We start from the raw sequence: 24,975 nt of genomic DNA, 5'->3' as shown, positions 1-24,975 counted from the left end.
TAAAATTAAACTTCTTTATTATTCCATTATTTTCTTAAAAGTACAATTAGTGTATAATTGTTATATTAGTAAATAATCTAATACATTTCAAAAAGATATTAATGAGAAAACTAAACTATTAAAAAAGTTAGATAGCAAGAATTTTAAAATGAAGCAAAAAACTTTGTTCATATAGTTAACCCCTTAGCAGACAAGGACGAGTCTGACTGGCGCATCGAATTACTGAATTTTTATTTTCAAATCTGAAATTAAGGGAGAATGTTAAATAATTGGAAATATATAAAAATCACTAAAAAATTCATCATTATCGTAAATGCCCTTATTTTATTATAGGAATTAAAATAATAATAATTCTCTAAAGTAGAATGCGTCATCTAATTAATAAATTTAAAGTTATTTTAAATAAATTAATAAAATTCGTCTGTCAATAAATTCGATAATTATTAACGAAGTTAATAAATAACTTAGTTAAGTTAATTAAATTTGAAGTTAAATAAATTCAAATGTCAAGGAGTTAATAAAATGTGCAGATTTTTTTCTTATCCCTTTTGTTTCTAGAAATTGATTTCAATTGGTGGTGTAAATACTTTTTTATTCTTCTTTATACCACTAACTATAATGCAATAAAGTTATTTTAGATTAAATTGAAAGCGCGTCATAAAGGAAATTACAGAATAACTGTAAAATTACTGTCATAAGGAAATTACAAAAAAAGGTTTATTTTAAATACGTTCGTTTGAATGACTGTGAGAAATATGCAAAAATTTCTGCTGATATTCTATTTTTATATTTGCATAAAACTGGTACCATTCCGTCACAAATTAGATATGCATTTATACTTGGATGGGCAGTACGCTCTCAGGCGTTAAACTCATGAACATGATACAACAGACGCCTTACGACGTAAACGGTTTAATCCGTTCTGTCATATCACATAATTCTATAATTATTCGTTGTGACACTACGCCTATAGGCAATGTATGAAGTGTCTAAGCAGGCACTGCCACCAAGGTTGTACTGTTCATCAAAGTGTTAACAACTCGGTATATCAAATAGTATCTATCATTAAAACCAAGTATTAAAGATTTGAAAGATATTTTAAGTAACAGTAAATTTCAAAATAATTTTCGAAGTTAAAAATATTTATTAGAAATAAATGTGACTTATTTAAATGTCTTTTTCCAAGTGTTTTTATTTTGTTTTTGGAGGTTTACTCAACAAAACTTGGGCGTACTGTTTTGGCCTAATTTGAATATCGAGCATGCGCAATAGAAACATAATTTTTAATTGATAAAGAATTAAATATATCATTAAATATCGCGAAGCATCCCATTCGAGCCGGTTCAAAATATGTATGAACAAATTTTCAGAAAATAATTTTCATGAAGTTCAATTTTTATGAAGTATAAAATTCTGAGCTTTCATTCTTCTGAAGGTAGAATAATATAGCTTTCAACAATTCTTCATTTCCGTCAGATAAGATCCTATATTAAAAAGTCCAGTTTTGGCAAAAAGTATCGAAGGATTTTTATTCAGTACTGTTAATTTTGAATAATTTTATTTCTAAAACTGCTTAAATTTAATTTCTACGTTTGGTCTTTAAAAATTACATTTTGATATTTTACGTCTTTATATTATATTGCGTCTTTAACTAATGTTTCCTCAAAACCTAAATATTGGTAAAATCTTTAGAAACAATTTATAAACAAAAACTGAATGCATGCCTTATGCTCAAATTTCTTCTAATAATTTATCGACATGATTTTAATTAATGGATTTTTAAGAAAAACTGTTTATTTAAAAACTTAAACAATTATTTTACTGCTTCATAATACAAAAGAAATGAAATTGTTATTTATCGGTCGAATACTTGTATTTAAATATGGGACAATTTCTTACCACGTATATTGAATTTTTATTATAATTTTATTATTTTATACTTATTTTTAAAGAATATGTATAATAAATATAATCTCGGGACAGTTGATAAAGGCCACCCATATACCATACGAAAATTGAATCTGTATGGTGCATTTTAACTGATTTTGATTAAAACATATGCAATTAAGATCTTACTAAAATCATAATTATATTAACGTTCTCAATAAAGAAACCAATATTTTCAGAAAGAAAATTTTTAAATAGAGGAAGACATCGAATACTGCGTTTCAAAAATGCTTTTAATTTAATACGAAATTTTATCAGCAAGTTACATTTCAAAAAAATTATATTTATCTCGAAGTCGAACAATCAATATCTCTTAAGCTAAAACTAATTCAAAAGACCTCGCAGCAGAATTTGCTACTGAAGATGCCGTTGCCGGGTTCACTCCTCTAATCTGCGTGTTGCTCAAGAGTTGAAGCAGACCAACAATGGTTTCTAACAATACTTCAATTTTAGCATCACTTGAAGACATGCCGGAGCTTCTGAGTGCCGAGAAACTAGATTGAAGACTTCGGGCAAGAGCATTAACATCAACACCATTGGGGCCGACCGCATTTGTTACAGAGGATGTTAATTGACTAATTCTAGAAGCAGCAGAACCAGATCTCAATCCAACGGGTGAATTAAGAGAAGATATGAGAGATACTCCAGCCGACTGTCCGGCACCAGAGGTCAGACCAGATGGAACACCACCAAGGAAACCACCTTGAGCGCCAGCAGAAGCCGTAAGACTTGTTTGACCGAAAGAGGATTGGCCTGAAACAGAACCGAACTGCGCTCCGCCATCTACAGGCCCAGCGTAGCCAGAAGGTCCAGCAGGCCCTGTGTAGCCAGCACCGCTGGTAGAAGAAGCTGATGTCTGAGGGAAACTGGACGCAGACGAGCTTGTTGAGAGGAAGCTGCTACTGGAACTAATGTCACTTTGTACACTGCCGCTATCTACACTGATGCCAACACCTTGCGCCGCACTTGATACTCCGTTCAAAACTGCTGACAGAACTCGGGATCCCAATGTGTCAATGTTGCTTGCATTCAGAACTCCGGCATTGAACAGCGCACTAGAGAATGCTTGAGCGTAAGCAGAAGTGTCAGACCCTGCGGGCACTTGAGAGATGGCTTGTAATGCTATTCTGGAGAAGTTATTTCCGTCGACTCCCAGAGTACTGGACAACGACTGAGCGGCTCTCTGTACCACGCTGGAGGCAATCTGTTGGGATACACCTCTTCTGAGGACAGTTCTCAATGTTGATGTATTGGCAAGTGCGTTTGCTACTCTGGAGATAAGGCCAGCAGACGCTCCACTTGTTGCACCGCCGAAAGCGCCTTGTCCGCCAGTAGGTGCGGTGAGGCCTGATGTTTGACCGAACGGCGCTCCGCCACCTACAGGTCCAGGATATCCAGAAGGTCCAGCAGGCCCTGTGTAGCCAGCACCGCTGGTAGAAGAAGCTGATGTCTGAGAGAAACTGGACGCAGACGAGCTTGTTGAGAGGAAGCTGCTACTGGAACTAATGTCACTTTGTACACTGCCGCTATCTACACTGATGCCAACACCTTGCGCCGCACTTGATACTCCGTTCAAAACTGCTGACAGAACTCGGGATCCCAATGTGTCAATGTTGCTTGCATTCAGAACTCCGGCATTGAACAGCGCACTAGAGAATGCTTGAGCGTAAGCAGAAGTGTCAGACCCTGCGGGCACTTGGGAGATGGCTTGTAATGCTATTCTGGAGAAGTTATTTCCGTCGACTCCCAGAGTACTGGACAACGACTGAGCGGCTCTCTGTACCACGCTGGAGGCAATCTGTTGGGATACACCTCTTCTGAGGACAGTTCTCAATGTTGATGTATTGGCAAGTGCGTTTGCTACTCTGGAGATAAGGCCAGCAGACGCTCCACTTGTTGCACCGCCGAAAGCGCCTTGTCCGCCAGTAGGTGCGGTGAGGCCTGATGTTTGACCGAACGGCGCTCCGCCACCCACAGGTCCAGGATATCCAGAAGGTCCAGCAGGCCCTGTGTAGCCAGCACCGCTGGTAGAAGAAGCTGATGTCTGAGAGAAACTGGACGCAGACGAGCTTGTTGAGAGGAAGCTGCTACTGGAACTAATGTCACTTTGTACACTGCCGCTATCTACACTGATGCCAACACCTTGCGCCGCACTTGATACTCCGTTCAAAACTGCTGACAGAACTCGGGATCCCAATGTGTCAATGTTGCTTGCATTCAGAACTCCGGCATTGAACAGCGCACTAGAGAATGCTTGAGCGTAAGCAGAAGTGTCAGACCCTGCGGGCACTTGAGAGATGGCTTGTAATGCTATTCTGGAGAAGTTATTTCCGTCGACTCCCAGAGTACTGGACAACGACTGAGCGGCTCTCTGTACCACGCTGGAGGCAATCTGTTGGGATACACCTCTTCTGAGGACAGTTCTCAATGTTGATGTATTGGCAAGTGCGTTTGCTACTCTGGAGATAAGGCCAGCAGACGCTCCACTTGTTGCACCGCCGAAAGCGCCTTGTCCGCCAGTAGGTGCGGTGAGGCCTGATGTTTGACCGAACGGCGCTCCGCCACCCACAGGTCCAGGATATCCAGAAGGTCCAGCAGGCCCTGTGTAGCCAGCACCGCTGGTAGAAGAATCTGATGTCTGAGAGAAACTGGACGCAGACGAGCTTGTTGAGAGGAAGCTGCTACTGGAACTAATGTCACTTTGTACACTGCCGCTATCTACACTGATGCCAACACCTTGCGCCGCACTTGATACTCCGTTCAAAACTGCTGACAGAACTCGGGATCCCAATGTGTCAATGTTGCTTGCATTCAGAACTCCGGCATTGAACAGCGCACTAGAGAATGCTTGAGCGTAAGCAGAAGTGTCAGACCCTGCGGGCACTTGAGAGATGGCTTGTAATGCTATTCTGGAGAAGTTATTTCCGTCGACTCCCAGAGTACTGGACAACGACTGAGCGGCTCTCTGTACCACGCTGGAGGCAATCTGTTGGGATACACCTCTTCTGAGGACAGTTCTCAATGTTGATGTATTGGCAAGTGCGTTTGCTACTCTGGAGATAAGGCCAGCAGACGCTCCACTTGTTGCACCGCCGAAAGCGCCTTGTCCGCCAGTAGGTGCGGTGAGGCCTGATGTTTGACCGAACGGCGCTCCGCCACCCACAGGTCCAGGATATCCAGAAGGTCCAGCAGGCCCTGTGTAGCCAGCACCGCTGGTAGAAGAATCTGATGTCTGAGAGAAACTGGACGCAGACGAGCTTGTTGAGAGGAAGCTGCTACTGGAACTAATGTCACTTTGTACACTGCCGCTATCTACACTGATGCCAACACCTTGCGCCGCACTTGATACTCCGTTCAAAACTGCTGACAGAACTCGGGATCCCAATGTGTCAATGTTGCTTGCATTCAGAACTCCGGCATTGAACAGCGCACTAGAGAATGCTTGAGCGTAAGCAGAAGTGTCAGACCCTGCGGGCACTTGAGAGATGGCTTGTAATGCTATTCTGGAGAAGTTATTTCCGTCGACTCCCAGAGTACTGGACAACGACTGAGCGGCTCTCTGTACCACGCTGGAGGCAATCTGTTGGGATACACCTCTTCTGAGGACAGTTCTCAATGTTGATGTATTGGCAAGTGCGTTTGCTACTCTGGAGATAAGGCCAGCAGACGCTCCACTTGTTGCACCGCCGAAAGCGCCTTGTCCGCCAGTAGGTGCGGTGAGGCCTGATGTTTGACCGAACGGCGCTCCGCCACCCACAGGTCCAGGATATCCAGAAGGTCCAGCAGGCCCTGTGTAGCCAGCACCGCTGGTAGAAGAAGCTGATGTCTGAGAGAAACTGGACGCAGACGAGCTTGTTGAGAGGAAGCTGCTACTGGAACTAATGTCACTTTGTACACTGCCGCTATCTACACTGATGCCAACACCTTGCGCCGCACTTGATACTCCGTTCAAAACTGCTGACAGAACTCGGGATCCCAATGTGTCAATGTTGCTTGCATTCAGAACTCCGGCATTGAACAGCGCACTAGAGAATGCTTGAGCGTAAGCAGAAGTGTCAGACCCTGAGGGCACTTGAGAGATGGCTTGTAATGCTATTCTGGAGAAGTTATTTCCGTCGACTCCCAGAGTACTGGACAACGACTGAGCGGCTCTCTGTACCACGCTGGAGGCAATCTGTTGGGATACACCTCTTCTGAGGACAGTTCTCAATGTTGATGTATTGGCAAGTGCGTTTGCTACTCTGGAGATAAGGCCAGCAGACGCTCCACTTGTTGCACCGCCGAAAGCGCCTTGTCCGCCAGTAGGTGCGGTGAGGCCTGATGTTTGACCGAACGGCGCTCCGCCACCCACAGGTCCAGGATATCCAGAAGGTCCAGCAGGCCCTGTGTAGCCAGCACCGCTGGTAGAAGAATCTGATGTCTGAGAGAAACTGGACGCAGACGAGCTTGTTGAGAGGAAGCTGCTACTGGAACTAATGTCACTTTGTACACTGCCGCTATCTACACTGATGCCAACACCTTGCGCCGCACTTGATACTCCGTTCAAAACTGCTGACAGAACTCGGGATCCCAATGTGTCAATGTTGCTTGCATTCAGAACTCCGGCATTGAACAGCGCACTAGAGAATGCTTGAGCGTAAGCAGAAGTGTCAGACCCTGCGGGCACTTGAGAGATGGCTTGTAATGCTATTCTGGAGAAGTTATTTCCGTCGACTCCCAGAGTACTGGACAACGACTGAGCGGCTCTCTGTACCACGCTGGAGGCAATCTGTTGGGATACACCTCTTCTGAGGACAGTTCTCAATGTTGATGTATTGGCAAGTGCGTTTGCTACTCTGGAGATAAGGCCAGCAGACGCTCCACTTGTTGCACCGCCGAAAGCGCCTTGTCCGCCAGTAGGTGCGGTGAGGCCTGATGTTTGACCGAACGGCGCTCCGCCACCCACAGGTCCAGGATATCCAGAAGGTCCAGCAGGCCCTGTGTAGCCAGCACCGCTGGTAGAAGAAGCTGATGTCTGAGAGAAACTGGACGCAGACGAGCTTGTTGAGAGGAAGCTGCTACTGGAACTAATGTCACTTTGTACACTGCCGCTATCTACACTGATGCCAACACCTTGCGCCGCACTTGATACTCCGTTCAAAACTGCTGACAGAACTCGGGATCCCAATGTGTCAATGTTGCTTGCATTCAGAACTCCGGCATTGAACAGCGCACTAGAGAATGCTTGAGCGTAAGCAGAAGTGTCAGACCCTGAGGGCACTTGAGAGATGGCTTGTAATGCTATTCTGGAGAAGTTATTTCCGTCGACTCCCAGAGTACTGGACAACGACTGAGCGGCTCTCTGTACCACGCTGGAGGCAATCTGTTGGGATACACCTCTTCTGAGGACAGTTCTCAATGTTGATGTATTGGCAAGTGCGTTTGCTACTCTGGAGATAAGGCCAGCAGACGCTCCACTTGTTGCACCGCCGAAAGCGCCTTGTCCGCCAGTAGGTGCGGTGAGGCCTGATGTTTGACCGAACGGCGCTCCGCCACCCACAGGTCCAGGATATCCAGAAGGTCCAGCAGGCCCTGTGTAGTCAGCACCGCTGGTAGAAGAATCTGATGTCTGAGAGAAACTGGACGCAGACGAGCTTGTTGAGAGGAAGCTGCTACTGGAACTAATGTCACTTTGTACACTGCCGCTATCTACACTGATGCCAACACCTTGCGCCGCACTTGATACTCCGTTCAAAACTGCTGACAGAACTCGGGATCCCAATGTGTCAATGTTGCTTGCATTCAGAACTCCGGCATTGAACAGCGCACTAGAGAATGCTTGAGCGTAAGCAGAAGTGTCAGACCCTGCGGGCACTTGAGAGATGGCTTGTAATGCTATTCTGGAGAAGTTATTTCCGTCGACTCCCAGAGTACTGGACAACGACTGAGCGGTTCTCTGTACCACGCTGGAGGCAATCTGTTGGGATACACCTCTTCTGAGGACAGTTCTCAATGTTGATGTATTGGCAAGTGCGTTTGCTACTCTGGAGATAAGGCCAGCAGACGCTCCACTTGTTGCACCGCCGAAAGCGCCTTGTCCGCCAGTAGGTGCGGTGAGGCCTGATGTTTGACCGAACGGCGCTCCGCCACCCACAGGTCCAGGATATCCAGAAGGTCCAGCAGGCCCTGTGTAGCCAGCACCGCTGGTAGAAGAAGCTGATGTCTGAGAGAAACTGGACGCAGACGAGCTTGTTGAGAGGAAGCTGCTACTGGAACTAATGTCACTTTGTACACTGCCGCTATCTACACTGATGCCAACACCTTGCGCCGCACTTGATACTCCGTTCAAAACTGCTGACAGAACTCGGGATCCCAATGTGTCAATGTTGCTTGCATTCAGAACTCCGGCATTGAACAGCGCACTAGAGAATGCTTGAGCGTAAGCAGAAGTGTCAGACCCTGAGGGCACTTGAGAGATGGCTTGTAATGCTATTCTGGAGAAGTTATTTCCGTCGACTCCCAGAGTACTGGACAACGACTGAGCGGCTCTCTGTACCACGCTGGAGGCAATCTGTTGGGATACACCTCTTCTGAGGACAGTTCTCAATGTTGATGTATTGGCAAGTGCGTTTGCTACTCTGGAGATAAGGCCAGCAGACGCTCCACTTGTTGCACCGCCGAAAGCGCCTTGTCCGCCAGTAGGTGCGGTGAGGCCTGATGTTTGACCGAACGGCGCTCCGCCACCCACAGGTCCAGGATATCCAGAAGGTCCAGCAGGCCCTGTGTAGTCAGCACCGCAGGTAGAAGAATCTGATGTCTGAGAGAAACTGGACGCAGACGAGCTTGTTGAGAGGAAGCTGCTACTGGAACTAATGTCACTTTGTACACTGCCGCTATCTACACTGATGCCAACACCTTGCGCCGCACTTGATACTCCGTTCAAAACTGCTGACAGAACTCGGGATCCCAATGTGTCAATGTTGCTTGCATTCAGAACTCCGGCATTGAACAGCGCACTAGAGAATGCTTGAGCGTAAGCAGAAGTGTCAGACCCTGCGGGCACTTGAGAGATGGCTTGTAATGCTATTCTGGAGAAGTTATTTCCGTCGACTCCCAGAGTACTGGACAACGACTGAGCGGCTCTCTGTACCACGCTGGAGGCAATCTGTTGGGATACACCTCTTCTGAGGACAGTTCTCAATGTTGATGTATTCTCAAGTGCGTTTGCTACTCTGGAGATAAGGCCAGCAGACGCTCCACTTGTTGCACCGCCGAACGCGCCTTGTCCGCCAGTAGGTGCGGTGAGGCCTGATGTTTGACCGAACGGCGCTCCGCCACCCACAGGTCCAGGATATCCAGAAGGTCCAGCAGGCCCTGTGTAGCCAGCACCGCTGGTAGAAGAAGCTGATGTCTGAGAGAAACTGGACGCAGACGAGCTTGTTGAGAGGAAGCTGCTACTGGAACTAATGTCACTTTGTACACTGCCGCTATCTACACTGATGCCAACACCTTGCGCCGCACTTGATACTCCGTTCAAAACTGCTGACAGAACTCGGGATCCCAATGTGTCAATGTTGCTTGCATTCAGAACTCCGGCATTGAACAGCGCACTAGAGAATGCTTGAGCGTAAGCAGAAGTGTCAGACCCTGCGGGCACTTGAGAGATGGCTTGTAATGCTATTCTGGAGAAGTTATTTCCGTCGACTCCCAGAGTACTGGACAACGACTGAGCGGCTCTCTGTACCACGCTGGAGGCAATCTGTTGGGATACACCTCTTCTGAGGACAGTTCTCAATGTTGATGTATTGGCAAGTGCGTTTGCTACTCTGGAGATAAGGCCAGCAGACGCTCCACTTGTTGCACCGCCGAAAGGGCCTTGTCCGCCAGTAAGTGCGGTGAGGCCTGATGTTTGACCGAACGGCGCTCCGCCACCCACAGGTCCAGGATATCCAGAAGGTCCAGCAGGCCCTGTGTAGCCAGCACCGCTGGTAGAAGAATCTGATGTCTGAGAGAAACTGGACGCAGACGAGCTTGTTGAGAGGAAGCTGCTACTGGAACTAATGTCACTTTGTACACTGCCGCTATCTACACTGATGCCAACACCTTGCGCCGCACTTGATACTCCGTTCAAAACTGCTGACAGAACTCGGGATCCCAATGTGTCAATGTTGCTTGCATTCAGAACTCCGGCATTGAACAGCGCACTAGAGAATGCTTGAGCGTAAGCAGAAGTGTCAGACCCTGCGGGCACTTGAGAGATGGCTTGTAATGCTATTCTGGAGAAGTAATTTCCGTCGACTCCCAGAGTACTGGACAACGACTGAGCGGCTCTCTGTACCACGCTGGAGGCAATCTGTTGGGATACACCTCTTCTGAGGACAGTTCTCAATGTTGATGTATTGGCAAGTGCGTTTGCTACTCTGGAGATAAGGCCAGCAGACGCTCCACTTGTTGCACCGCCGAAAGCGCCTTGTCCGCCAGTAGGTGCGGTGAGGCCTGATGTTTGACCGAACGGCGCTCCGCCACCCACAGGTCCAGGATATCCAGAAGGTCCAGCAGGCCCTGTGTAGCCAGCACCGCTGGTAGAAGAAGCTGATGTCTGAGAGAAACTGGACGCAGACGAGCTTGTTGAGAGGAAGCTGCTACTGGAACTAATGTCACTTTGTACACTGCCGCTATCTACACTGATGCCAACACCTTGCGCCGCACTTGATACTCCGTTCAAAACTGCTGACAGAACTCGGGATCCCAATGTGTCAATGTTGCTTGCATTCAGAACTCCGGCATTGAACAGCGCACTAGAGAATGCTTGAGCGTAAGCAGAAGTGTCAGACCCTGCGGGCACTTGAGAGATGGCTTGTAATGCTATTCTGGAGAAGTTATTTCCGTCGACTCCCAGAGTACTGGACAACGACTGAGCGGCTCTCTGTACCACGCTGGAGGCAATCTGTTGGGATACACCTCTTCTGAGGACAGTTCTCAATGTTGATGTATTGGCAAGTGCGTTTGCTACTCTGGAGATAAGGCCAGCAGACGCTCCACTTGTTGCACCGCCGAAAGCGCCTTGTCCGCCAGTAGGTGCGGTGAGGCCTGATGTTTGACCGAACGGAACTCCGCCACCCACAGGTCCAGGATATCCAGAAGGTCCAGCAGGCCCTGTGTAGCCAGCACCGCTGGTAGAAGAATCTGATGTCTGAGAGAAACTGGACGCAGACGAGCTTGTTGAGAGGAAGCTGCTACTGGAACTAATGTCACTTTGTACACTGCCGCTATCTACACTGATGCCAACACCTTGCGCCGCACTTGATACTCCGTTCAAAACTGCTGACAGAACTCGGGATCCCAATGTGTCAATGTTGCTTGCATTCAGAACTCCGGCATTGAACAGCGCACTAGAGAATGCTTGAGCGTAAGCAGAAGTGTCAGACCCTGCGGGCACTTGAGAGATGGCTTGTAATGCTATTCTGGAGAAGTTATTTCCGTCGACTCCCAGAGTACTGGACAACGACTGAGCGGCTCTCTGTACCACGCTGGAGGCAATCTGTTGGGATACACCTCTTCTGAGGACAGTTCTCAATGTTGATGTATTGGCAAGTGCGTTTGCTACTCTGGAGATAAGGCCAGCAGACGCTCCACTTGTTGCACCGCCGAAAGCGCCTTGTCCGCCAGTAGGTGCGGTGAGGCCTGATGTTTGACCGAACGGCGCTCCGCCACCCACAGGTCCAGGATATCCAGAAGGTCCAGCAGGCCCTGTGTAGCCAGCACCGCTGGTAGAAGAATCTGATGTCTGAGAGAAACTGGACGCAGACGAGCTTGTTGAGAGGAAGCTGCTACTGGAACTAATGTCACTTTGTACACTGCCGCTATCTACACTGATGCCAACACCTTGCGCCGCACTTGATACTCCGTTCAAAACTGCTGACAGAACTCGGGATCCCAATGTGTCAATGTTGCTTGCATTCAGAACTCCGGCATTGAACAGCGCACTAGAGAATGCTTGAGCGTAAGCAGAAGTGTCAGACCCTGCGGGCACTTGAGAGATGGCTTGTAATGCTATTCTGGAGAAGTTATTTCCGTCGACTCCCAGAGTACTGGACAACGACTGAGCGGCTCTCTGTACCACGCTGGAGGCAATCTGTTGGGATACACCTCTTCTGAGGACAGTTCTCAATGTTGATGTATTCTCAAGTGCGTTTGCTACTCTGGAGATAAGGCCAGCAGACGCTCCACTTGTTGCACCGCCGAAAGCGCCTTGTCCGCCAGTAGGTGCGGTGAGGCCTGATGTTTGACCGAACGGCGCTCCGCCACCCACAGGTCCAGGATATCCAGAAGGTCCAGCAGGCCCTGTGTAGCCAGCACCGCTGGTAGAAGAAGCTGATGTCTGAGAGAAACTGGACGCAGACGAGCTTGTTGAGAGGAAGCTGCTACTGGAACTAATGTCACTTTGTACACTGCCGCTATCTACACTGATGCCAACACCTTGCGCCGCACTTGATACTCCGTTCAAAACTGCTGACAGAACTCGGGATCCCAATGTGTCAATGTTGCTTGCATTCAGAACTCCGGCATTGAACAGCGCACTAGAGAATGCTTGAGCGTAAGCAGAAGTGTCAGACCCTGCGGGCACTTGAGAGATGGCTTGTAATGCTATTCTGGAGAAGTTATTTCCGTCGACTCCCAGAGTACTGGACAACGACTGAGCGGCTCTCTGTACCACGCTGGAGGCAATCTGTTGGGATACACCTCTTCTGAGGACAGTTCTCAATGTTGATGTATTGGCAAGTGCGTTTGCTACTCTGGAGATAAGGCCAGCAGACGCTCCACTTGTTGCACCGCCGAAAGCGCCTTGTCCGCCAGTAAGTGCGGTGAGGCCTGATGTTTGACCGAACGGAACTCCGCCACCCACAGGTCCAGGATATCCAGAAGGTCCAGCAGGCCCTGTGTAGCCAGCACCGCTGGTAGAAGAAGCTGATGTCTGAGAGAAACTGGACGCAGACGAGCTTGTTGAGAGGAAGCTGCTACTGGAACTAATGTCACTTTGTACACTGCCGCTATCTACACTGATGCCAACACCTTGCGCCGCACTTGATACTCCGTTCAAAACTGCTGACAGAACTCGGGATCCCAATGTGTCAATGTTGCTTGCATTCAGAACTCCGGCATTGAACAGCGCACTAGAGAATGCTTGAGCGTAAGCAGAAGTGTCAGACCCTGCGGGCACTTGAGAGATGGCTTGTAATGCTATTCTGGAGAAGTTATTTCCGTCGACTCCCAGAGCACTGGACAACGACTGAGCGGCTCTCTGTACCACGCTGGAGGCAATCTGTTGGGATACACCTCTTCTGAGGACAGTTCTCAATGTTGATGTATTGGCAAGTGCGTTTGCTACTCTGGAGATAAGGCCAGCAGACGCTCCACTTGTTGCACCGCCGAAAGCGCCTTGTCCGCCAGTAGGTGCGGTGAGGCCTGATGTTTGACCGAACGGCGCTCCGCCACCCACAGGTCCAGGATATCCAGAAGGTCCAGCAGGCCCTGTGTAGCCAGCACCGCTGGTAGAAGAAGCTGATGTCTGAGAGAAACTGGACGCAGACGAGCTTGTTGAGAGGAAGCTGCTACTGGAACTAATGTCACTTTGTACACTGCCGCTATCTACACTGATGCCAACACCTTGCGCCGCACTTGATACTCCGTTCAAAACTGCTGACAGAACTCGGGATCCCAATGTGTCAATGTTGCTTGCATTCAGAACTCCGGCATTGAACAGCGCACTAGAGAATGCTTGAGCGTAAGCAGAAGTGTCAGACCCTGCGGGCACTTGAGAGATGGCTTGTAATGCTATTCTGGAGAAGTTATTTCCGTCGACTCCCAGAGTACTGGACAACGACTGAGCGGCTCTCTGTACCACGCTGGAGGCAATCTGTTGCGATACACCTCTTCTGAAGACAGTTCTCAATGTTGATGTATTGGCAAGTGCGTTTGCTACTCTGGAGATAAGGCCAGCAGACGCTCCACTTGTTGCACCGCCGAAAGCGCCTTGTCCGCCAGTAGGTGCGGTGAGGCCTGATGTTTGACCGAACGGCGCTCCGCCACCCACAGGTCCAGGATATCCAGAAGGTCCAGCAGGCCCTGTGTAGCCAGCACCGCTGGTAGAAGAAGCTGATGTCTGAGAGAAACTGGATGCAGACGAGCTTGTTGAGAGGAAGCTGCTACTGGAACTAATGTCACTTTGTACACTGCCGCTATCTACACTGATGCCAACACCTTGCGCCGCACTTGATACTCCGTTCAAAACTGCTGACAGAACTCGGGATCCCAATGTGTCAATGTTGCTTGCATTCAGAACTCCGGCATTGAACAGCGCACTAGAGAATGCTTGAGCGTAAGCAGAAGTGTCAGACCCTGCGGGCACTTGAGAGATGGCTTGTAATGCTATTCTGGAGAAGTTATTTCCGTCGACTCCCAGAGTACTGGACAACGACTGAGCGGCTCTCTGTACCACGCTGGAGGCAATCTGTTGGGATACACCTCTTCTGAGGACAGTTCTCAATGTTGATGTATTGGCAAGTGCGTTTGCTACTCTGGAGATAAGGCCAGCAGACGCTCCACTTGTTGCACCGCCGAAAGCGCCTTGTCCGCCAGTAGGTGCGGTGAGGCCTGATGTTTGACCGAATGGCGCTCCGCCTCCCACAGGTCCAGGATATCCAGAAGGTCCAGCAGGCCCTGTGTAGCCAGCACCGCTGGTAGAAGAAGCTGATGTCTGAGAGAAACTGGACGCAGACGAGCTTGTTGAGAGGAAGCTGCTACTGGAACTAATGTCACTTTGTACACTGCCGCTATCTACACTGATGCCAACACCTTGCGCCGCGCTTGATACTCCGTTCAAAACTGCTGACAGAACTCGGGATCCCAATGTGTCAATGTTGCTTGCATTCAGAACTCCAGCATTGAACAGCGCACTAGAGAATGCTTGAGCGTAAGCAGAAGTGTCAGACCCTGCGGGCACTTGAGAGATGGCTTGTAATGCTATTCTGGAGAAGTTATTTCCGTCGACTCCCAGAGTACTGGACAACGACTGAGCGGCTCTCTGTACCACGCTGGAGGCAATCTGTTGGGATACACCTCTTCTGAGGACAGTTCTCAATGTTGATGTATTGGCAAGTGCGTTTGCTACTCTGGAGATAAGGCCAGCAGACGCTCCACTTGTTGCACCGCCGAAAGCGCCTTGTCCGCCAGTAGGTGCGGTGAGGCCTGATGTTTGACCGAACGGCGCTCCGCCACCCACAGGTCCAGGATATCCAGAAGGTCCAGCAGGCCCTGTGTAGCCAGCACCGCTGGTAGAAGAATCTGATGTCTGAGAGAAACTGGACGCAGACGAGCTTGTTGAGAGGAAGCTGCTACTGGAACTAATGTCACTTTGTACACTGCCGCTATCTACACTGATGCCAACACCTTTCGCCGCACTTGATACTCCGTTCAAAACTGCTGACAGAACTCGGGATCCCAATGTGTCAATGTTGCTTGCATTCAGAACTCCGGCATTGAACAGCGCACTAGAGAATGCTTGAGCGTAAGCAGAAGTGTCAGACCCTGCGGGCACTTGAGAGATGGCTTGTAATGCTATTCTGGAGAAGTTATTTCCGTCGACTCCCAGAGTACTGGACAACGACTGAGCGGCTCTCTGTACCACGCTGGAGGCAATCTGTTGGGATACACCTCTTCTGAGGACAGTTCTCAATGTTGATGTATTGGCAAGTGCGTTTGCTACTCTGGAGATAAGGCCAGCAGACGCTCCACTTGTTGCACCGCCGAAAGCGCCTTGTCCGCCAGTAGGTGCGGTGAGGCCTGATGTTTGACCGAACGGCGCTCCGCCACCCACAGGTCCAGGATATCCAGAAGGTCCAGCAGGCCCTGTGTAGCCAGCACCGCTGGTAGAAGAAGCTGATGTCTGAGAGAAACTGGACGCAGACGAGCTTGTTGAGAGGAAGCTGCTACTGGAACTAATGTCACTTTGTACACTGCCGCTATCTACACTGATGCCAACACCTTGCGCCGCACTTGATACTCCGTTCAAAACTGCTGACAGAACTCGGGATCCCAATGTGTCAATGTTGCTTGCATTCAGAACTCCGGCATTGAACAGCGCACTAGAGAATGCTTGAGCGTAAGCAGAAGTTTCAGACCCTGCGGGCACTTGAGAGATGGCTTGTAATGCTATTCTGGAGAAGTTATTTCCGTCGACTCCCAGAGTACTGGACAACGACTGAGCGGCTCTCTGTACCACGCTGGAGGCAATCTGTTGCGATACACCTCTTCTGAGGACAGTTCTCAATGTTGATGTATTGGCAAGTGCGTTTGCTACTCTGGAGATAAGGCCAGCAGACGCTCCACTTGTTGCACCGCCGAAAGCGCCTTGTCCGCCAGTAGGTGCGGTGAGGCCTGATGTTTGACCGAACGGCGCTCCGCCACCCACAGGTCCAGGATATCCAGAAGGTCCAGCAGGCCCTGTGTAGCCAGCACCGCTGGTAGAAGAAGCTGATGTCTGAGAGAAACTGGACGCAGACGAGCTTCTTGAGAGGAAGCTGCTACTGGAACTAATGTCACTTTGTACACTGCCGCTATCTACACTGATGCCAACACCTTGCGCCGCACTTGATACTCCGTTCAAAACTGCTGACAGAACTCGGGATCCCAATGTGTCAATGTTGCTTGCATTCAGAACTCCGGCATTGAACAGCGCACTAGAGAATGCTTGAGCGTAAGCAGAAGTGTCAGACCCTGCGGGCACTTGAGAGATGGCTTGTAATGCTATTCTGGAGAAGTTATTTCCGTCGACTCCCAGAGTACTGGACAACGACTGAGCGGCTCTCTGTACCACGCTGGAGGCAATCTGTTGGGATACACCTCTTCTGAGGACAGTTCTCAATGTTGATGTATTGGCAAGTGCGTTTGCTACTCTGGAGATAAGGCCAGCAGACGCTCCACTTGTTGCACCGCCGAAAGCGCCTTGTCCGCCAGTAGGTGCGGTGAGGCCTGATGTTTGACCGAACGGCGCTCCGCCACCCACAGGTCCAGGATATCCAGAAGGTCCAGCAGGCCCTGTGTAGCCAGCACCGCTGGTAGAAGAAGCTGATGTCTGAGAGAAACTGGACGCAGACGAGCTTGTTGAGAGGAAGCTGCTACTGGAACTAATGTCACTTTGTACACTGCCGCTATCTACACTGATGCCAACACCTTGCGCCGCACTTGATACTCCGTTCAAAACTGCTGACAGAACTCGGGATCCCAATGTGTCAATGTTGCTTGCATTCAGAACTCCGGCATTGAACAGCGCACTAGAGAATGCTTGAGCGTAAGCAGAAGTGTCAGACCCTGCGGGCACTTGAGAGATGGCTTGTAATGCTATTCTGGAGAAGTTATTTCCGTCGACTCCCAGAGTACTGGACAACGACTGAGCGGCTCTCTGTACCACGCTGGAGGCAATCTGTTGGGATACACCTCTTCTGAGGACAGTTCTCAATGTTGATGTATTGGCAAGTGCGTTTGCTACTCTGGAGATAAGGCCAGCAGATGCTCCACTTGTTGCACCGCCGAAAGCGCCTTGTCCGCCAGTAGGTGCGGTGAGGCCTGATGTTTGACCGAACGGCGCTCCGCCACCCACAGGTCCAGGATATCCAGAAGGTCCAGCAGGCCCTGTGTAGCCAGCACCGCTGGTAGAAGAAGCTGATGTCTGAGAGAAACTGGACGCAGACGAGCTTGTTGAGAGGAAGCTGCTACTGGAACTAATGTCACTTTGTACACTGCCGCTATCTACACTGATGCCAACACCTTGCGCCGCACTTGATATTCCGTTCAAAACTGCTGACAGAACTCGGGATCCCAATGTGTCAATGTTGCTTGCATTCAGAACTCCGGCATTGAACAGCGCACTAGAGAATGCTTGAGCGTAAGCAGAAGTGTCAGACCCTGCGGGCACTTGAGAGATGGCTTGTAATGCTATTCTGGAGAAGTTATTTCCGTCGACTCCCAGAGTACTGGACAACGACTGAGCGGCTCTCTGTACCACGGTGGAGGCAATCTGTTGGGATACACCTCTTCTGAGGACAGTTCTCAATGTTGATGTATTGGCAAGTGCGTTTGCAACTCTGGAGATAAGGCCAGAAGACGCTCCACTTGTTGCACCGAAAGCGGCTTGTCCGCCAGTAGATGCGGTAAAGCCTGATGTTTGACCTGAAACAGAACCGAACTGCGCTCCGCCACCCACAGGCCCAGTGTAGCCAGAAGGTCCATCAGGCCCTGTGTAGCCAGAAGGTCCATCAGGCCCTGTGTAGCCAGAAGGTCCAGCAGGTCCTGTGTAGCCAGCACCGCTGGTAGAAGAAGCTGATGTCTGAGAGAAACTGGCCGAAGACGAGCTTGTTGAGAGGAAGCTGCTACTGGAACTAATGTCACTTTGTACACTGCCGGTATCTACATTGATGCCAACACCTTGCGCCGCACTTGATACTCCGTTCAAAACTGCTGACAGAACTCGGGATCCCAATGTGTCAATGTTGCTTGCATTCAGAACTCCGGCATTGAACAGCGCACTAGAGAATGCTTGAGCGTAAGCAGAAGTGTCAGACCCTGCGGGCACTTGAGAGATGGCTTGTAATGCTATTCTGGAGAAGTTATTTCCGTCGAGTCCCAGAGTACTGGCCAACGACTGAGCGGCTCTCTGTACCACGGTGGAGGCAATCTGTTGGGATACACCTCTTCTGAGGACAGTTCTCAATGTTGATGTATTGGCAAGTGCGTTTGCAACTCTGGAGATAAGGCCAGCAGACGCTCCACTTGTTGCACCGAAAGCGGCTTGTCCGCCAGTAGATGCGGTAAAGCCTGATGTTTGACCTGAAACAGAACCGAACTGCGCTCCGCCACCCACAGGCCCAGTGTAGCCAGACGGTCCAGCAGGCCCTGTGTAGCCAGAAGGTCCAGCAGGTCCTGTGTAGCCAGCACCGCTGGTAGAAGAAGCTGATGTCTGAGAGAAACTGGCCGAAGACGAGCTTGTTGAGAGGAAGCTGCTACTGGAACTAATGTCACTTTGTACACTGCCGGTATCTACATTGATGCCAACACCTTGCGCCGCACTTGATACTCCGTTCAAAACTGCTGACAGAACTCGGGATCCCAATGTGTCAATGTTGCTTGCATTCAGAACTCCGGCATTGAACAGCGCACTAGAGAATGCTTGAGCGTAAGCAGAAGTGTCAGACCCTGCGGGCACTTGAGAGATGGCTTGTAATGCTATTCTGGAGAAGTTATTTCCGTCGAGTCCCAGAGTACTGGCCAACGACTGAGCGGCTCTCTGTACCACGGTGGAGGCAATCTGTTGGGATACACCTCTTCTGAGGACAGTTCTCAATGTTGATGTATTGGCAAGTGCGTTTGCAACTCTGGAGATAAGGCCAGCAGACGCTCCACTTGTTGCACCGTAAGCGGCTTGTCCGCCAGTAGATGCGGTAAAGCCTGATGTTTGACCAGAAACAGAACCGAACTGCGCTCCGCCACCCACAGGCCCAGTGTAGCCAGAAGGTCCAGCAGGCCCTGTGTAGCCAGAAGGTCCAGCAGGTCCTGTGTAGCCAGCACCGCTGGTAGAAGAAGCTCCTGTTTGAGAGAAACTGGTTGATGCAGCAGTTGTTTGGCCGAAAGAAGTTCCGCCTGTAATTGAGCCTAATTGCAATCCTCCATCATATGTCCCAGATCCACCAGTGTATCCGACTGACCCAGGGCCGAAAGTTGCTGGCTGCGAAACTTGAGGTTGAGAGTATGAACTAAATCCGCCTGTAGTTTGAGATGATCCTTGGAAACTTTGACTTGCTGCTTGATACGAAGATGAAGCAGACGATCCGCTGGCGGAGAATGATCCTTGGTCGGGAATTTCATTACTTTCACTGGCAGCTTCTCTGGTAAACATTGTTATCAAATCGTTTATTTCGTTGATGAATTTTCGGTCGACCGTGCCCATGACTGCTTGGAAACATTGCTGTAGTGCTCCTGAAAGGGCCTGCGTCTTTACTGCAATGCTTGCCTGATTGCTTGCGTCTTCGGCAACGACTAGTTCTGCCAGGGAAGATGCAACTGCCATATTGATGGCTTGCAACTGCGCAGCAGAACTTTTACCTTTGGCACTGGCCCCTGTTATTGCAGACATCAGTGTGTCCATAATGGATTCCAAGTCATCTTTATCTTGTTGAGGCAAGACATTTGAGCTAGAGATTCTGTTGATAAGACAGTTCATCAACGATCCTGCTTTGGCTGGATTGGCCCAAGGACTCCTTGACAAAGGTGACGCGCTTTGCACCGCATCGTACTGTACTGATAGCAGTAGAACTGCGAAAGCAAGACTAGTTAACCAATTCATGGCTGAATAACTGAGTTGTTCAACCGAACGTACTTCAGCTTAGTTATCGGTCCTCCTTTTATACTTGAGAGATCGTGACACCGCGCAGGTGGAAATACTGCCATCTGTTTTTGATTTTATTTCATCCAATTAACGAATATTTCCCTTTTTATCTGTGATTCTTTTATTACTCTCTAAAACCTCACGTCCTAAAATAATTTTAAGAGAACTCACGATTTGAATGCATCTTGTCATTAAAAAAACAATTATTCATTTGATTTTTCGAAATGTAAGAGGGACGATATTCTTATTTACATATTTTAACGTTCAGTATAGTGTTATAATCCCCAGTGTAACAGGAAGATTCAATTCCTGTATTCTTTTAAGGTTTAAGGTTATACCTTTCATCTCGAATGTTAAATTTCTTTCATATTTGTTTATTATCTATTATAATTTTGCTTTTATTGGAAGATAAATTGTTTACTTATTTTCTAAGTTTGTCTGTAAAATTAGGAATATATATTCTTTAAAAATTAATTGCAAATTTGTTATTTTAAGTATTCAAACTTTGAAGATCTAAATTATTAGGGGATTTCGTCTAAGGAAACAATTCTGAATTTGATTATTTACTCTGTATTGAAATAACGTTTTCAATTTGCTGAAGTGTCGCAGCTTTTTCTATTAAATGTGTCCTTTTTAAAAACTTTTTGAGTAAAAATGAGCCAGATTTAATTTGTGAAATGTTTTTCAGAGATTCCCCTGCTAGTATTTCTTGTGGTTGAATATACAAATGAATAATAATTAATATAAATAAATAAATTTTAAATTTTTTTTTCCTTGTCTTATCATATTTTTCTAGTATTGATTCGGAAAAGGATTGGGATAGTAAATTAGGCCCCGTTTCCAATATTAAACAAACATGTGTATAAAATAGCCAGATAGTATGACAATAACTAGGGGCAGAAATCATGTACTTTATATATATATAAATCCTACAAATTTTCTTACCATCTTTTTCTACTGAATTTATATTTTATGTTAATTCTGGTTGAACCTAACCAAATTTTTGTTATTTGAAGCTCAAGCTATCTTTAAATATGACATATGTTCTGAATTCCTTTTCGGGATATGGCTTTTAATCTTTTGTTTTGAAATGTTCACAATTAAAGGATTCATATTGATTAATGGTGGATAATTAATTAATGGATGGCATGGATTGAAATTCAAAGTTTGATTATTTTTATTGTATTGTTAAAATAAAATATCAGTATTCTAATTTGGTCAGCTCATCTGTTTGGATCATTTAGCTAAATGATCAGATAGCAGAAATGGATCATTTAGCTAAATTCTTATATCTCTTCAAGATTTTGCTTTTATGATACCTCAGTTTGTCCAGAGAGAGGTATTTATTTTGAATTTCTCCTACTTTTCCACAAGTTTTAATTCATTTTGTATTTAGATTCTTTCATAATTCTTTGCCGATTGCTTCCGAACATTTTGTTTCAAAATTTGGCTTTCATCTGCAATGATTTTTTTTATCCAATGTTTTGTGTTTTGAAGTCATCTTGTTCAACATCCCTAAGTTAAATGAATATGAAAAAAGCACAGATATCATTATCACTATGTTACAGAATTTGATAAGTTTAAATTTCATTCATGTAGCTCATTATATATATATTTTTTTCAATTTTATTGTTACCTTAGAAGAAAACTTTTATGAAAATTTACCATTTTATTGTAAAAACTATGTCCTGAATTTCTTTTTTCTAGTGCGTTCTACATTTCGGCTATAGAATTCTTAGACAATCATAATTCCAAAATGGGCGTTTTTGGACCCGGAGACGTCCGAAACTTGCAGATTTATTGATAGCTCGAGATCGATATGCTTCCTTTTTATATGAAAAAAGGCGAAAAGGGTCAAATCCTGGGTCTTCCCACTTATGTAAATAAGGTCAATTTATTTTAGAATGCATCTGATATGTGTATGGAGTTCAGGAAAAAAAAATATTTCGTTCGTTTTTCTTTTTTTTTTTTTCTCTTTTTTTTTCCTCCTAATGAAACCTTAATTTTTCCTTTATATTTTTGGAGGGATTACAGTTTACACATTGAAAATATTATATGAAACAAAAAAAGTGAAATAAAAATGAATAGTTCTTAAATTTTATCTATTTATTATGGTCATTTTTTTGTAAATGATTGAAGTTTATTAGTAGTATTAAACCTAATCTAATCTTTATTGTTATTTTTTTTATATATGCACGCATATGCTTCATTTATTCATTTAATTTATTTATTCAATGTAAAACGCTACTTTGGGATTTAAAAACCAATTGTCACATGTTAGATGATAACTGCTTTTTACCTGAACTTTATATTCACGTTTGTTATATAATAAATTCCTCATCGAAATGTTCACTGGGATTTAGTTTTTATCGAATTCTTCAATTTGAAGGTTCTTTATCACATCTTTGAAAGAAGAAAGCGTTAAAAGAATAGTTATTTAATAATTTTTCACATACTGTTAAACTATTTATCAGAGACAAATAAAGGGAGTTAAACCTCAATTATTAGAAGAAGAAAAAAAAGAATTAAAAGAAATAAATTATAAATAATTTACGTAATTAAATTTCTTATAATAATTATAATAAATTAAATAACAAGTAATTTAATATAATTTATCAGAATAGTTTTTTTACTTGTTTATTATATCGCCACTTCTACTTTGTGTTCGAGCCATGTTGGTGTGGTGCATCATAAAAGATAAATGTTCTTGGTATTTTGGAGAAATTTGGTATTACAGATTTTTATTTCCTCAAAAGAATTGCTATTGCATAGTTTTCAGTTTTTGAAAAACTCTTTTGGTGAGGTTTATGTAGAAACCGTTAATTGAAGTCAGTTGAACAACTCTTTGGATCTTCTAAAGAAAACCCATTCAATTATTGATCTGATAAACTGTTTTCTATTATTTTTCGAGTTTCGATTTTTTTTTTAATATGCGTTTTATTTCTGGTTGCCTAGGTAGGGTGAAGGTCATAGCTGGTGATGGGTCGACGCATTGTTTTGAAAACTATCAATTTGATTCTTTTATATACTTTTGCATCAAAAATATTATTTAATTCTTACTTTGGATGAAGGCAACTGCAGAACATTGTATCATACGTTTGTCCTGATTTTATCAATGTACAGTCCCCATTTTGGTGACTAAGCAAAAGAGCAATCATATTTATATTTTTAATTTTATGAAAGCCAACATTTAATTCTTTTCGTGTTGTTCTCATTTATTTATGGCAGCAGTTTAAAAAAATTGAAGCTGAGCAAATTTCCATAAAATTTGTTGTGCGTACTTCTTGTTTTCCTTTATGGACAATGTAAGCTTTAAAACCAGGCACAGTATAATTTTTAATGTCTTTCTCATCTGACCATCTGTTTTATGAAGCAGATTTCTCAAGTTGTTAAATAAAGTATATTTTATTTTAAGATATATACGACATCATAAATTCAACAGGTGCCTTTATAGTAAACTTACTTGGACGAAATATTTAAATTTATAATTAAAGGTTTTTTGTAGTACCAAAGCTGATTAAATTCTCTGAAATTTCATAGTGCTCATTTCTTCTTTCTTTCTTAGATAATCCAAACACACATGCATGCAGAACCTATATATAATTTTTTTGACATTTTGTTCGTCAGCGTTAAGTAAGCTTGTTAGGTTGGTATGTTAAAGTAAATACCACAAAATTTTATTTTATTATACGTAAAAGGACATGATCTGAACACGTGTTCAACATAAAATGTTTCCGAAATAGGATAGTCAAATTAAAAGTATATTATTTTAAACTGGTTAATAAAATGATTCAATTTTTCCATAACTGTTTGTTTCAAAGTATGCGATTTAATTTTTAATCATCACGAATTGCTACACTCCGCGATGTTTAAGATGTAAATTCTATTAACCTTTAGATTAAAAATCGAGAATTGTGACAGATATTGTAAATGCCGTCTGTTATAGTCTGTATATTTTGTCTTGATGCAACGTCATCTAACGCATAATAAATTGCATTTTTTTAAATGCATTTCAAGAATTTGAATATAGAAAATTCTTTTATCTAAAATATTATAACATCATGTATAATCTCCAGCAATATTTTTAAATGAAATGGTAATACCAGATGCTGAAAATATTTTTAAATTTCGGGAAAATACAAATGATACAAAACAACTTTTAGAAGTCATTGAAAACTAATTTTTCCTACAAATTATAAACAATTTTGAGAGAATCATATACAGGATTTCCTAAACTATACGAAAGTAAGTTGGAATCAAATATATAAAATGATTCAATATTCCTATATTTTCATATAAACAGAAGGTGATATATGGGAACATCATTTCTTCTTCAGAAAATCTTTACTAATTAATTCCCTCGAAATCTTACTAAAACTTTATTCTGAATTACATTTTTTTTTAAAAAAATCTATTGAAATGTTTAGACAAAACTTTTTTAAATTTTTCACTTGTATATGAATAAATCTATAGATTGATTGCATGTCTCAAAATATAATTTGATGATGTAAATATTTTTAATTATAAAGTATTACTTCGTATTAATATTGTATTGTTTTTTGTTAAACAAATTAAATGACTGACATTCGATTGAATTAATTTCATCATAA

At 45.2% G+C, this 24,975-nt stretch overlaps 1 protein-coding gene across 1 annotated transcript; it reads right to left on the bottom strand.

The window, feature by feature from the left end:
* Positions 1-2,162: 2,162 nt before the first annotated feature.
* LOC129956953 (serine-rich adhesin for platelets-like) lies at positions 2,163-20,346 on the bottom strand. Its single transcript, XM_056069010.1, has one exon. It carries the CDS (start codon positions 20,321-20,323, stop codon positions 2,261-2,263), a length of 18,063 nt encoding a protein of 6,020 aa, XP_055924985.1. The 5' UTR covers positions 20,324-20,346; the 3' UTR covers positions 2,163-2,260.
* Between the last annotated feature and the right edge of the window lie 4,629 nt (positions 20,347-24,975).

The sequence above is a fragment of the Argiope bruennichi genome, chromosome 11 (assembly GCF_947563725.1).
Source record: "Argiope bruennichi chromosome 11, qqArgBrue1.1, whole genome shotgun sequence".
NCBI classification, from domain to species: domain Eukaryota; kingdom Metazoa; phylum Arthropoda; class Arachnida; order Araneae; family Araneidae; genus Argiope; species Argiope bruennichi.
Note: the sequence above shows the minus strand (reverse complement) of the source record. Positions and strands in the feature narration are given on the sequence as shown.